Here is a 12,497-nt window from a genome sequence, read left to right as displayed (position 1 = left end):
CCGAGAAGAAAAAAAAAAGTCATTAAAAAGTTTTAAACTGAAAAATGGTTAGTTAAATGAAAAGTATACACGGTGTAATTAAAGCTCCTGAAAATGTCTCCGTAACATTTAACATTTGTGACTCAAAAAGTAACCCTAGTTAGTGGCTGAGCGGCAAGTTTTTTGTTTCAAAAAGCGACTTTTTATTTATCCCAAAAAAAATGACCAAAAAAAAAAAAAGTAATTAATAAATAAACTGGGCCTTAAAAGAGGTCAACAAAACAGAACTAAACTCAATATAAAAATTGAACTAATGACTCATGAAGGGAGCGTGTGGCTGGCAAAGAGAAGGATGGATAAACCTCAATAAAAGATTGAACCACAAATAAACACTAGAAAGACAGCTTGCTTCAAACTACTATTAGGAAATTAAATTCAAATGAACTATTAGCAATGCAAAATATAAACAAAATTAAATTAAACCTACAAAATACACAAACAACAAACAATAAGTGTTCACATCAATGTACAACTGACTTTTATATGCATGATGTTTCATCTTTATATGTTATAGTGGAAAATATTGAGCCACCACTGGCCTCCAAACTTGTGATGTCCTATACTGCAATTGTGCTCTTATGTAACTTTCGCTCTTCAGCAGATGAATTTGAGTGCCAATACCAAACTGGAAGCACAATTTTTAGTGTAGGGAGACTTTAAAGCATTCACAGGTGCTCTTTATCAAAGGTGAGGTTTTGTGATTTTCTGTTATTTTTATAGTAGTAGTTATTTAGTAGCTTTATTGTCATTATATTGAGGGTCAGACAACAATATGACAACATTTAGATAGCACTCCCTGAGCCATAAGAACATTTAAGACAATTAAAAACAACTGAAGACATTAATAAAACATTAATAATCTATAAGGGTAATAAAGTGCAATATGCAATTAAAAAAAAAAGTGCAAACAGCAGCAATGCTTGTTGTAACAGTATGTCATATGTAAACAATTAAAACAATTTAAGGCACACTTTTATATTATTACACAAACAGAGTTTTGATTTAATAATCTAATAATGTAATATTGTTATATTGTCAGATGTTTATGTTAAATGTGGTCAAAAGTCCAACACTTGAAGTGAACTAGTGCAAAAATGCTCCAAAGGGAGTCAAAAGTCAGGGCGTCAACCTGTTATCAACACTTTATTTGCAAAGTTACCTCTACTTCCTCCTAGTGATGTCATCAGATCATTTGAGCATGCCCAGAAATGGTCTTTAGTCTGTTCCATAAACTTTGTCGCTGAGGTCGTCCTGCTGGTTCGTTCATGTCGTCCACTCGCATATTTCAGATCAGATTCAGGCTCGAACTTGTACGGATGTATTTGAGAAGTTAATATTTCAGGTTAAGTATGAGAGGAAATGAAATCTTGCTGCTATAGTTGGTTACTTCATGGAGTGGGCTCATCGGGAGTCGGGGGTCTTAGAGAAACAGGAGCCAAAACGGCTTGTTTACAGACAGAGGCTGAACTGAGGAGCAGTGTTTTATTATAAGATGAATATTTTAAAAAAGGAGTTTTTAACTGTATATGATGAAAAAATGTTCTTATACAGTCCCAGAATAAAAAATACACCCCCTTTAAGAGTTTAACACCCATAACTCAACTAATCTGCTTCATCAGAGCTTTATGAATGTGAATTGATTAAAGTTGATTGTCCGTCCGATGGAAACCTAAACACGATGACATGTGTTGATTTAAAAGTTCATAAACTCTTCATATGTGACATCACCTTTAACAAACTGAGCTTCATCCACTTCAAATCAGTGAGAAAAGCAACATGTCCCTCCTGTAAAATAATAATAAGATATTCTAACTTTGGCCTTGGCCTTTAAGAAGCTAAAATTTGCAAACACTCAGGTGTACTGCTGTCATTTTTAATTTATTAATTCAATGTTTAAAAAAAAAAAAAGAAATCTTGCCATAATGTCAATTTACTCACCATTTAATTTGCCTCTACATCATCACTCATAGGAAAAATGACCCTGATCTTTGCACTCGTTATTCGTGGCTGCTTGTCATTTGTGGCGACACTCTGGACAAATGAAAGTGTATTCTGCGTAAATCACAGCAGCGTCATCGCAGGTGCAGAAAACAGTGATGCGGCCCGCTGAAACGCACCCTCACGGTTTTTCTGAGTGTTGATGTCACTCGCACTCATGTTTGGTCCGTGCCATTTGTATAGGAGTGTGTGTATAGGGTGCTAATGAGGAGGAGGAGGAGGAGGAGGAGGAAGAGGAGCGGGGTGGATGTGGAATCGGTGGGATACAGCTGGACGGAGTGGGAGACTGTGGTGAATAGGTAACCATGGTAACCCTGTTGGCTAAGATTTGAATGCAGAGAGAGTGAGAGAGAGCAAAAGGGGGAAAGGAAGCTGCAGTGTGTTTGTGTGCGGCGGAAAGAGAACGAAGGTGGGGGTGGGGGGGGGAGTTGGGGGGGGGGGGGGTTAAGGGTTAATATGCATCATTGTAGCTGGTTAATCTTTCATCAAACTGCGAGGTCGGTGCAACGTTTACCCCCCCGCCACTGGACACTACAGTGCACCACACCGGGCGAGGGAAGGTGGGGGCAGATTGGAGGTCCAGGAAATGTGTAGTAGCAGGGAGGAAGGAGGTGTAAGGCAGCTGGGAGGGGAGAGAGAGAAGGGGGGGGGGGGAAGTTGAATGAGTTCGCAGAGAGGAAGAGAGTGTTCCTACTTTTATAGGAGATTGGAGATAGGCGGAGGAAGATATCGAGGGATGGAGAGAAAAGTAGAAGCAGGAGAAAGAGAGAGAGGGAGTGGGGGGGGTAAGGAGGGAGAGTTACAGGTAGAGACTGTTGTAACATGTGGATAGTGACAGCGGTGAGGCAGAATACAATCAACCAGCCTCTAACCAGCTGTCAGCTCCATCTAGTCTCAGTCTCCTCTATGGACTCCTGTTCACCACCTCCACCTTCCTCCTTCCACCTTCCACCTTCCTCCTTCCTCCTTCCCTCCTTCCACCTCTCCATCTCCTCCTCTCCACCTACACACAACATCTCAGCTACCATCTTAACCTCTGCCTCTCCTTTTTTTTTTTTGCACCTTTTGTCTCAGCTCAGACGCTCACTCTCTCTACCTGAAATAGCTCTGGCACTTAGTTTTCACGGGTGGGAAGGGAGAAAAAAGAAGAAAAAAAAAAAAGGTGGCTGGAAATTAAAATACGTTAAAAAAAAAAGAAAGAAAGAAAAAAGGTGAGAGTCGATCCAAAAATAACACTTGAATGCCTTTTTATCCGCTGCTGCTGCTGCTATGTGTGTGTGTTGGGATACAGGATGACAAGCAGTTGCAGGGATGCTGACTGTTGCGTCGTTGTTGTAGTTGCTAGTTGCTAGTTGCAGTTGCTAGTTGCCGGTTGAAGTTGCCGTCCCGTGAACACTGGCGTCCTGTTCTGTCTCACATTGCCGGTGACCACAGATGCTGCTGCCGATATGATTTATCATAGTGTCCTTGTGTGTGTGTTTTAATGTCATTGAACTACTGCGCGCGCATTATTGATCAATCTTGCCCCCACCCATCCAACCCCCACTTGTCCAGCACTCAAGACAAACCTCTCCTTCTCTCTCTCTTTCTCTCTCTCTCCTTCTCTCTCTCTCTCTCTCTCTGCCTGTCCACCTGTTTCATATTCATCCCTCTGTATTGTCTTTTGCCTCCATCTCTCTGCCGCTCTCTGTTTTATATGCGTCTCTGTGTTGTCATTCCCCTCCCTCCATCTCTGTCTGTTTTATATTCATCTCTCTATTGAGCCCCCACTCCCTCTCTCCTCCTCCCTTCTCCCCCCCCCTTCTCTCTCTCTCTCTAACTGAGAGAGAGAGATTATTAATATTAATGTGTCTCCTCTTCTCTCCCTCCTTATTTTCCCTCTTCCACTTTTTTTTTTTAAATCTTTCTTTTACTACTGATCTCTTTTCTCCTCTTCCCACTATTTATACCTCTCTCCGGGTCTTTATCCCTCATCATCCCTTTCACTCAACCTTCCCTTCATCTGTCTCCATTTCTATCTCCTCTCTCACTTTCTTTCTTTCTCTTTCTTTCTTGCCTGCTTTCTTTCTTTCTCTTTTTCTCACCATCAGGCCGCTCTCTGCAGCTGTTCAGTATTCATCTATTACTGTAGTGTTGATAATTCCCTTCTCTGCCTGCAGCCATACAGTCATCTATCAGATTAATAATCCCTCTCTCTTTCCCATTCTCTCCCCCCCCCCCCCATCTCCTTTTCTTACCGTGCCAAGTGAGGATGCTCAGCGTGTCAAATGAGTTTGCGTGTCAAAGTCCCATCATTACAACCATCATCATTAATAACCGTATCTAGATTGCTCGATGCCCTTATTTAAGGTTATTCAGGTCTAAATAACCTGCAGAGGGGAGGAAAGTCTCACTGCTTCTCCCGGCTGGTGGAGCCTGACTTGAGCTGGCCATCTATTAGTGTTAATATAGACTGCACCATTCGCTACCGTTCCATAGTCCCCAGAGCATGCAATGCTGCACTCGTTCAGGACTGGAATTAGCATTTTAGTCCCACCACTACATCATCTATGCATTTAAAAAAAAGTGATTCCTGCTTACTGGATTCAGCCTCTTATTGTTAATCGCTTTGATAAGTATGAGTTTAATTAAAGGATATATGTTCCAAAATCAATATATCATTGTCATATTAATTGTTGTACCTTTTTATAATTAGTGTTAACAAATGAGAGCGTGGCAGAGATGACTAGAAGTCTCTATCTCACACCAGTGATATTATTATTAGTAAACCTTGTTGCTTCCTGTCAGGTATGAGTATGCATGAATTGCTTTACCTCTCAAAAAACCTAATTGAAGCTGAAACAATAAGCCAATTAATCGTTTGAGTGTAGATTAATTAAGTCCGTGGTTATTTGGTGACATTTCCTGGTACAAATGTGATGATTTACTACTTTCCCTCTACCACATACATTAAAAATAGTGTTGTATTTTGTTTTTGTGACGCTTGATTTGACAAAATGAGACTCACACTGGTCTGGTGTAACTTCTAATGAGCCATTTGTCATCACTTTTAGACATTTAATTGAGTCTATATAACAAAACACACGCTAAATGTATTGAATAGCTACATTTTGATCAATCTTTGTCACCAAGACATACATAAGATATTCAAAGTATTCAGTAATCAACAGATTTATCATGATACAGGTTTCTAAAGATCACTTTTCCTGTAGTCACTTTTTTAACTAAACAATGAAATGATAATCTGCAACGCCTTCAGGCCTAAAACCAAGTGCAAAAATTGGAAACCCAGATTGGTGCTACAGTGATTTCATGAGTTAGTCCACGAAAAAACACGACTTGCTTGAATTGTCGCAGTGTGATTGTAATACAGCTCATTTGTTTACAACAACAACAACAGTCATACCAATGTTTCAAAAATTAATGTCTTTGTGATTTATTCATGTCACCAGTTTTACACGCAGTCCCGTAAAAGATAGAAATACCATGTTGTCCTACTTTAGGTTGCATAGGTTGTTTTCATATTTCCGCACCACCTCCTTGAACCATTAATTACAGAAATCCGCTTCTACCTGCCCTTGGTGCAAGGATTTGATTTCTGACAAAATGTCTGCTCAGGGATTATGTGGGATTTGATATGAGCAGTGACACAGAAGTTCTAATGCTTCTCAAAGATTTTTTGACAATCCCTCCCATGATAAGCTATACTGTAGATGTCTACCTGTTATTTGTTCTGTTCATTCTCTGTTGGTGAAAACACGAGGCGCAGTCTGTGTACTGTCTTTAATATCTGCTCTCTCCCTCTCTTTGTCTCTCTCTCTTTTGTTCTTCCGCAGTAACTCCTGGGTTTGTCTCACTTCACAAAAAGCCTCACTCAAATCCCCAGACAACACAAGAAAAAAAAAGGGAATAACATCTGTTTATCTGCATATTTCTATGTTCAAAACACAAGAGGAAGAAACACAGAGATCGACAGAGGACGAAAAACATCTCCGAGGATGCGGAATTAGAAAGAACAAATTGCCACTGGAGGACCAAAGGGAAAATAAACCTTTTCTCGCAAATCCGCCGGCGTTGAGTCACCTCACCTGTACCTTCGGATTAAAGAGCAGGGTCATGTCCCAGTTGCCATGCGCATCGCCACGCTGACCTGCCTTCCCGGCCCTTCCCCCTTCCTCTTTCTATTGGCCCAGCTGCTACTGCGGCTCCTCCTCCCTGGGCCGGAGTTGGTGGGAGCCGCATCCTCTTGCCCCTCCCTGTGCACCTGCTCCAACCAGGCCAGCCGAGTCATCTGCACCAGGCAAAACCTGGAGGAGGTCCCCGAAAGCATATCAGTCAACACACGATACCTCAACCTGCAAGAGAACTCAATACAGGTAAAGTTGTAAGAAGTCACTCCGGCTCACATCAAGTCATATAAAACTTAATATGTACAGTGCATTTCATGTAGGACGCTTTGCATGAGAGTAAATATCAGATTCAATATTTTATATACAGTTATCACAAAGAGATGATACAGAGATGACAATAACATTTTCTTACTATCTGATGAATATACACCTTTTATTTATTGCTGTCATATCAATTGATTTAATTTAATAGGTTTTTTACGGCTGGTATATTTTCTCATATCATGATGACCGACTGGAGGTCATGGTTCACTCACATTTTAATTTACAATCACATCACAGCGTAAATCACACACAGAGAAAACAAAGACTGTATCGTTTTTCTCCATGTCAGTGTTTCTGGTTTACAGTTTTTTTTCAGCAAAAAAGCGTATTGACACGTCTTAATAGAGTTATTGATTCAAACTGTTGCTATTTATATAGTTATTGATAGAAGAGACAAATCCTGTGTAACGGATTGGGGATTTTCTCCTTCAGAGTACATTCAGACTCAAATACCTTCACACACACACACACACACACACACACACACACACACACACACACACACACACACAAACACACACACACACACACACACACACACACACACACACACACACGCACATTAAAATATTTATGATTTTTTTTTTTTTTTTTTTTTTACAGTTTTTTAAATTATTTGTTTGCTCACAATCAGGAATGTGCTTTTACAGCCAGTTGTGGATTTTAGGATTAACTTGTTGATATAGGGTTTTTTTCTCTTAGAAACTTAACTTCTGAGAAAAGGCAGAAAGTAAAGCGGTGACGATGATAGAAAAAGGCACCTCTGCTAAACCTCTGCTGAACTGAAGGAATATTTTATGAATTGAAAGCAAGGCATATTTCTATGACACCGTGCTGCCTTTTGTATGCATTACCAATTTATCTAGAGTCCCTAGACAGCGTTTTGTGGCTTTACAGCTGCAAGGGAAGATCATTTAACCACAGACCATCGATACAAAGAACATTAATCTCTACATTTATAAACAGTGGGTTGATTTTACTATTTGCAGCAGCATTTGAAGTAATTGGATCCCTCCTCATGTTGCTGACAGTGCTTTGTTCTTTTGTGATTTTTAATTCAATTCCACCACATTTTATCTCCTCTAATGAAAACGAACGAGTTTGCTAAACATCGTTAAAATTGTCCAGTGCACCTCTCTTATCGTGTCAAACTGCTCCGTACGTCGGGCAGAGGCGTCTTACATCTCCCCGCTTCTCGGAGAAAACATCTTATTAAACGTTATGGGACATTAATGCTGCATAAATGGGACACATGATTTTGTGTGTGAGGATTTAAAAGATACGGTTCACATGAAAAAAAAAAAAAAAAGAAATAATAATAATATTCATTGCGTTTCATTTCTAGCCTACAAATTCCGATTCGGTTTGTTGTATCCTGCAGCCCCACTTGAAATGATTAAAAATCTAAAAATGTTTTAACACCTGAAGGCATCCTAGATTCTCTGGCTTATTTTTTCCTTCACTGAGTACCCTGAGAGTAAAGCCTTGACAGCTCCCACCCCCTCTTAACATCCCCACCCCTCCCTCTCTCTCTCTCTCTCCCTCTCTCCCTCCTTTTTTGCCTATCCTCCCCCCTTCCTGCTCTACATACAGAAGAAGCTATGGCCTGACTCCAGGAGTCTCTGTGTGTCTCACAGAGGGCTTTGGCCACACATATCTCAAACAGTCAGAGATTTAAGTGGCTTTTAGTTGCGCTCACTAGCTGTTTGTCTTTGACTTCTTGCCAAGCGAGCTCCAGTTGGACTGCACCGATACTAGTGTGTGCTGCCCATGGCCCATGGCACCCATGTTTTTCAGAAATCATGTATTCATGAAGGAAAACATCTCTTTTGTTTGCTTACTTGCAAAGTGGGTTTTTTAAAGTGTCACACAGAATATTTAAAGTTTTTTTTTGGAGGGGATTAATTTAGGTTCATAGTTTTGTCTTGAGTTGAGTCGAGTAAAGTTTATTGTCCCCGAGGGGAAATTTATCTTTGGGCATAGTGCTACGGTCCGTTGCTTCACATAAAAAAAACATCACAAAAACATGAGAAGCATTTGACATGATGCTTCACATGAAAACATCTTAAAAACAAGATGTGGTGATTTGTTGTGACACTTCATGTTAATAGTCCAAACACTGATAATCAGCTTATTATCAAGGGATTATAATGTGTCAGTCCCCTGAGTCTCACTTTTCCCACTGTGAAAAGCACTTTCAGTGTCGGGTGTGTGCACTGAAATAAGGTCAGAATTAGACATGGGACTGGGTTTACCACAGTGCTTGGATATGTAACAAAAAGTCAAGTGCTGAACACCTGCTTTTTGTCACATGATAGTTTGCTGATTATTAGCACTAAACTGCAAATTGTGTCATCATTTTTTGTCCCATTTTTTATCATCAGTACTCCACCAAGCTGTGCTGTGCCAAAGCGTCATGATTCATACAGTGGGTTGTGAATAGAGTTCTCTGACTCTCTTGCCACTTATTTATGTGAAAAAACTCAATCTGAACTAAGAAAAACCACCAAAACCAGATAAATGTGCTTCTCAGCAGGCTAGGGTTAGGAACAGTGCACACTCAGTCCATCACCCAATGTGTGTTGTTTCATCAATAACAAGGAGACTCCTGCATGTAGGCCAGGGTGGCCTGCAGAGTCGGATCACATTGCTGTCAGCAGTCAGTGGGAATCTGTGTCTGTCATGTGTCTGAAAAAACCCTTCTTCCCCCGCAGACAGAAGTGACAGTCACTGAGATGGAAGGGTCAGCTGTTACCAATATGAGCAGATAAAAGAAATCATTCATATTTTATAGATTGTTTATTTAAACATGTGTGCAGCCACATTTATGCCTTTGAATTATTCATTCATAATGTTTTGAATGTTCAAAAAAAAAACATGGTTTGATAATGTTCTGAAAAGCCATTCATTTCTCAGTGCAATATATAATACATACATATAAACATATGTATGTTATATGCAGTATAACATATATTAAAATTGTGTTTAAGAAAAGGAAATTAAAACATGAGCCAACATGAGAAGACACATAAATAGTTGTGAAATGATTCCACGGATTGAAAGTTGTATGTGTCCCTGAGTTTGTCAAAAATTTTGTTTTTATAAGAATAAATTACTTCTGCTTGTGGACACCACTATTTCACTTTAACCAATACTTTAAATTATCAAAAGTAACCAGATAGGTCATCGTAACAGACACTTGCACTTTTGTTTCATGCTACATGTTGTACAGTAACTTTATCATTATCTGTTCCTCCAGGTTATCAAGTCAGACACTTTCAAGCACTTGAGGCACCTTGAGATCCTCCAGCTCTCCAAGAATCAGATCCGTCAGATTGAAGTAGGAGCGTTCAATGGCCTCCCCAACCTCAACACACTGGAGCTCTTCGACAACCGCCTCACACTGGTGCCATCACATGCCTTTGAGTACCTCAGCAAGCTGCGGGAGCTATGGCTGCGCAACAACCCTATTGAGACTTTGCCAGGCTATGCCTTCCACCGTGTGCCCTCGCTGCGTCGCCTGGACCTTGGTGAGCTCAAGAAGTTGGATTTCATCTCTGACGCAGCCTTTGTGGGCCTCATCAATCTACGGTACCTGAACCTGGGCATGTGTGGGCTGAAGGACATTCCCAAACTGACTGCTCTTGTGCGTTTGGAGGAGCTGGAGCTGTCAGGAAACCGGCTGGAGATCATCCGACCCGGTTCCTTCCAGGGCTTGGTGTCTCTCCGCAAGCTGTGGCTCATGCATTCACAGGTGTCCGTCATTGAGCGCAACGCCTTTGATGACCTGAAAAACCTGGAGGAGCTCAACCTGTCTCATAACTCTCTACACTCCTTGCCCCATGACCTCTTCACACCCCTTCACCAGCTGGAGAGGGTGCACCTTAACCACAACCCCTGGGTCTGCAACTGTGATGTGCTTTGGCTTAGTTGGTGGCTGAAAGAGACGGTGCCAAGCAACACCACCTGCTGTGCCCGCTGCCATGCTCCCCCATTCTTAAAGGGCAAGTACATCGGAGAGCTTGACCAGAGCCACTTCACCTGCTATGCGCCCGTCATCGTCGAGCCACCTACAGACCTCAATGTCACGGAGGGTATGGCTGCTGAGCTCAAGTGTCGCACAAGCACCTCCACAACATCTGTCAACTGGATCACCCCCAACGGCACTCTCATGACCCACGGCTCCTACCGGGTGCGGATATCCGTCCTGCATGATGGCACACTCAACTTCACGAATGTCACCCTGCGAGACACGGGCCAGTACACCTGCATGGTCACCAATGCAGCTGGCAATACCACGGCAACCGCTGTCCTCAATGTCACCGCCGCTGATGCCAGTGTCAACTACACCTACTTTACAACAGTCACCGTGGAAACAGTTGAGACGCCGGGAAATGAAGAATCCGCATTAGTTGCCATTAATGAGACCACCATTCGTGTTCATCCTGGTCCGACTCCCTCAGGCCACCTGTGGTCGGAAGGTTTTCCTACCACAGCCTCTTCTCTGTCAGCCAGCTGGTCCTCCTCCTCTCCGCGGGCCACTCGACCCACCTTCACTGTGCCCATCACGGAACCGGGCTTCTCAGGCCTGGATGATGTGATGAAGACCACCAAGATCATCATTGGCTGCTTCGTAGCCATTACCTTCATGGCAGCAGTGATGCTGGTGGTGTTCTACAAGCTAAGGAAGCAACACCAGCTGCATAAACACCACGGCCCCGCTCGTGCCATCGAGATCATCAATGTGGAGGATGAGCTGGGTGCCGGGGCCAGTGGTCGGGGCAGCGGTATCTCAGGAGGCTCCACCGTGACGCAGACTGGAAGCAGTGGACTAGGAGGGGGCCAGAGCCTCAGGTTGCACCACCCAGAGATAGTCAACCTGCCGAACCTGGCCCGATCGGAGCACCTCAACCACTACTACAAAACCCATCACTTCAACAACAACATGATGAGTTTGGGCATGGGCACGGGTACTGGTATGGGCCTCAACAACAACAACAACCCCTCGCCTTGCTCTCAGAACATGTCCATATCATGTTCCCAGGTTCCAACGTCTACCACTGGGGGTACTCTCTCGGGTGGCACCCTTCCCTCCCCCGTGCCCCTGCCCCTGCCCCAGTTGGGTCTCCACAGTTCTCTGAAAGGCCTAATGGGTAAAGGGCAGAATGAGCCACTGCTTTTTAAAAGCGGCTCCAAAGAAAATGTGCAAGAGACTCAAATCTGAGTAAAAGTGAGAGTGAAAGTAAGAGGTAAGAAGAAGGGGATGCTGGATAGAAACAGAAAGAGCCTGTGAGACCAAGTACGTGAGACTGTTTGTAGCCTACTGTCCTCGTGGACAATGAAATTTCACATAGTCACTGCTTTGCGTTGTCAATCTGTTGACAGAGAGAAGCAGATAGGGAGACTGTAGAAGACGGTGTGCGATATCTGATCAGCACTAGTCCCACCAGTAGCATCTGCACATACTGTTCAACGAAATCAGATACATTTACATTTACAATGTAAACCACAAACATCAGAATCATTCAGTTGCCTGTGCAACCTGCTATAGTCTTTGCCAAAGTCAGAGATCACGCCAACTCTTTTCATTTGCGTCCACAAACAAAGTGGAAAGCTATGAATATACATGTGCAGTGAAGCTCTCTAGGTTTTATACAGAACGCTTCGTATATTTCCAGACGCATTCAGTGTATATATTTGGACGGAGACATTATATTGGCCATTGAACATGTTGTCAGATTAGTGTTTGGCAGAGACACTGAATAACAAACAATTGTTTGGGTGAGTGGTACGGTCCCAGGTTTCTAGGAAGCACTAAAACAGAGCAGAGGAAGCAAAATTAGAGCAGTGCAGTGATTCTGTCCAGGACATACATCTAGTACTAGTACTTTGCAGGGAGACAGAATAACAACAACAATTGTTTTTTCGGAGTGGTTTCACTCTCACTTTCTCACTTTTTTCCCTATCACACCTTCCTGGCTACTGTCTTCTTGAAGGAGGAATGGG

General features: G+C 42.4%; 1 protein-coding gene across 1 annotated transcript; it reads left to right on the top strand.

Annotated features, from left to right (window-relative positions):
• Window positions 1–6,167: 6,167 nt before the first annotated feature.
• Window positions 6,168–11,715, top strand: lrrc4ba (leucine rich repeat containing 4Ba). The gene is made up of 2 exons (XM_062439070.1): window positions 6,168–6,413; window positions 9,751–11,715. The coding sequence occupies exons 1-2, from the start codon at window positions 6,168–6,170 to the stop codon at window positions 11,713–11,715; spliced, it is 2,211 nt and encodes a 736-aa protein (XP_062295054.1).
• Window positions 11,716–12,497: the final 782 nt, after the last annotated feature.

The sequence above is a fragment of the Scomber scombrus genome, chromosome 18 (genome assembly GCF_963691925.1).
Source record: "Scomber scombrus chromosome 18, fScoSco1.1, whole genome shotgun sequence".
Lineage (NCBI taxonomy): Eukaryota > Metazoa > Chordata > Actinopteri > Scombriformes > Scombridae > Scomber > Scomber scombrus.
Note: the sequence above shows the minus strand (reverse complement) of the source record. Positions and strands in the feature narration are given on the sequence as shown.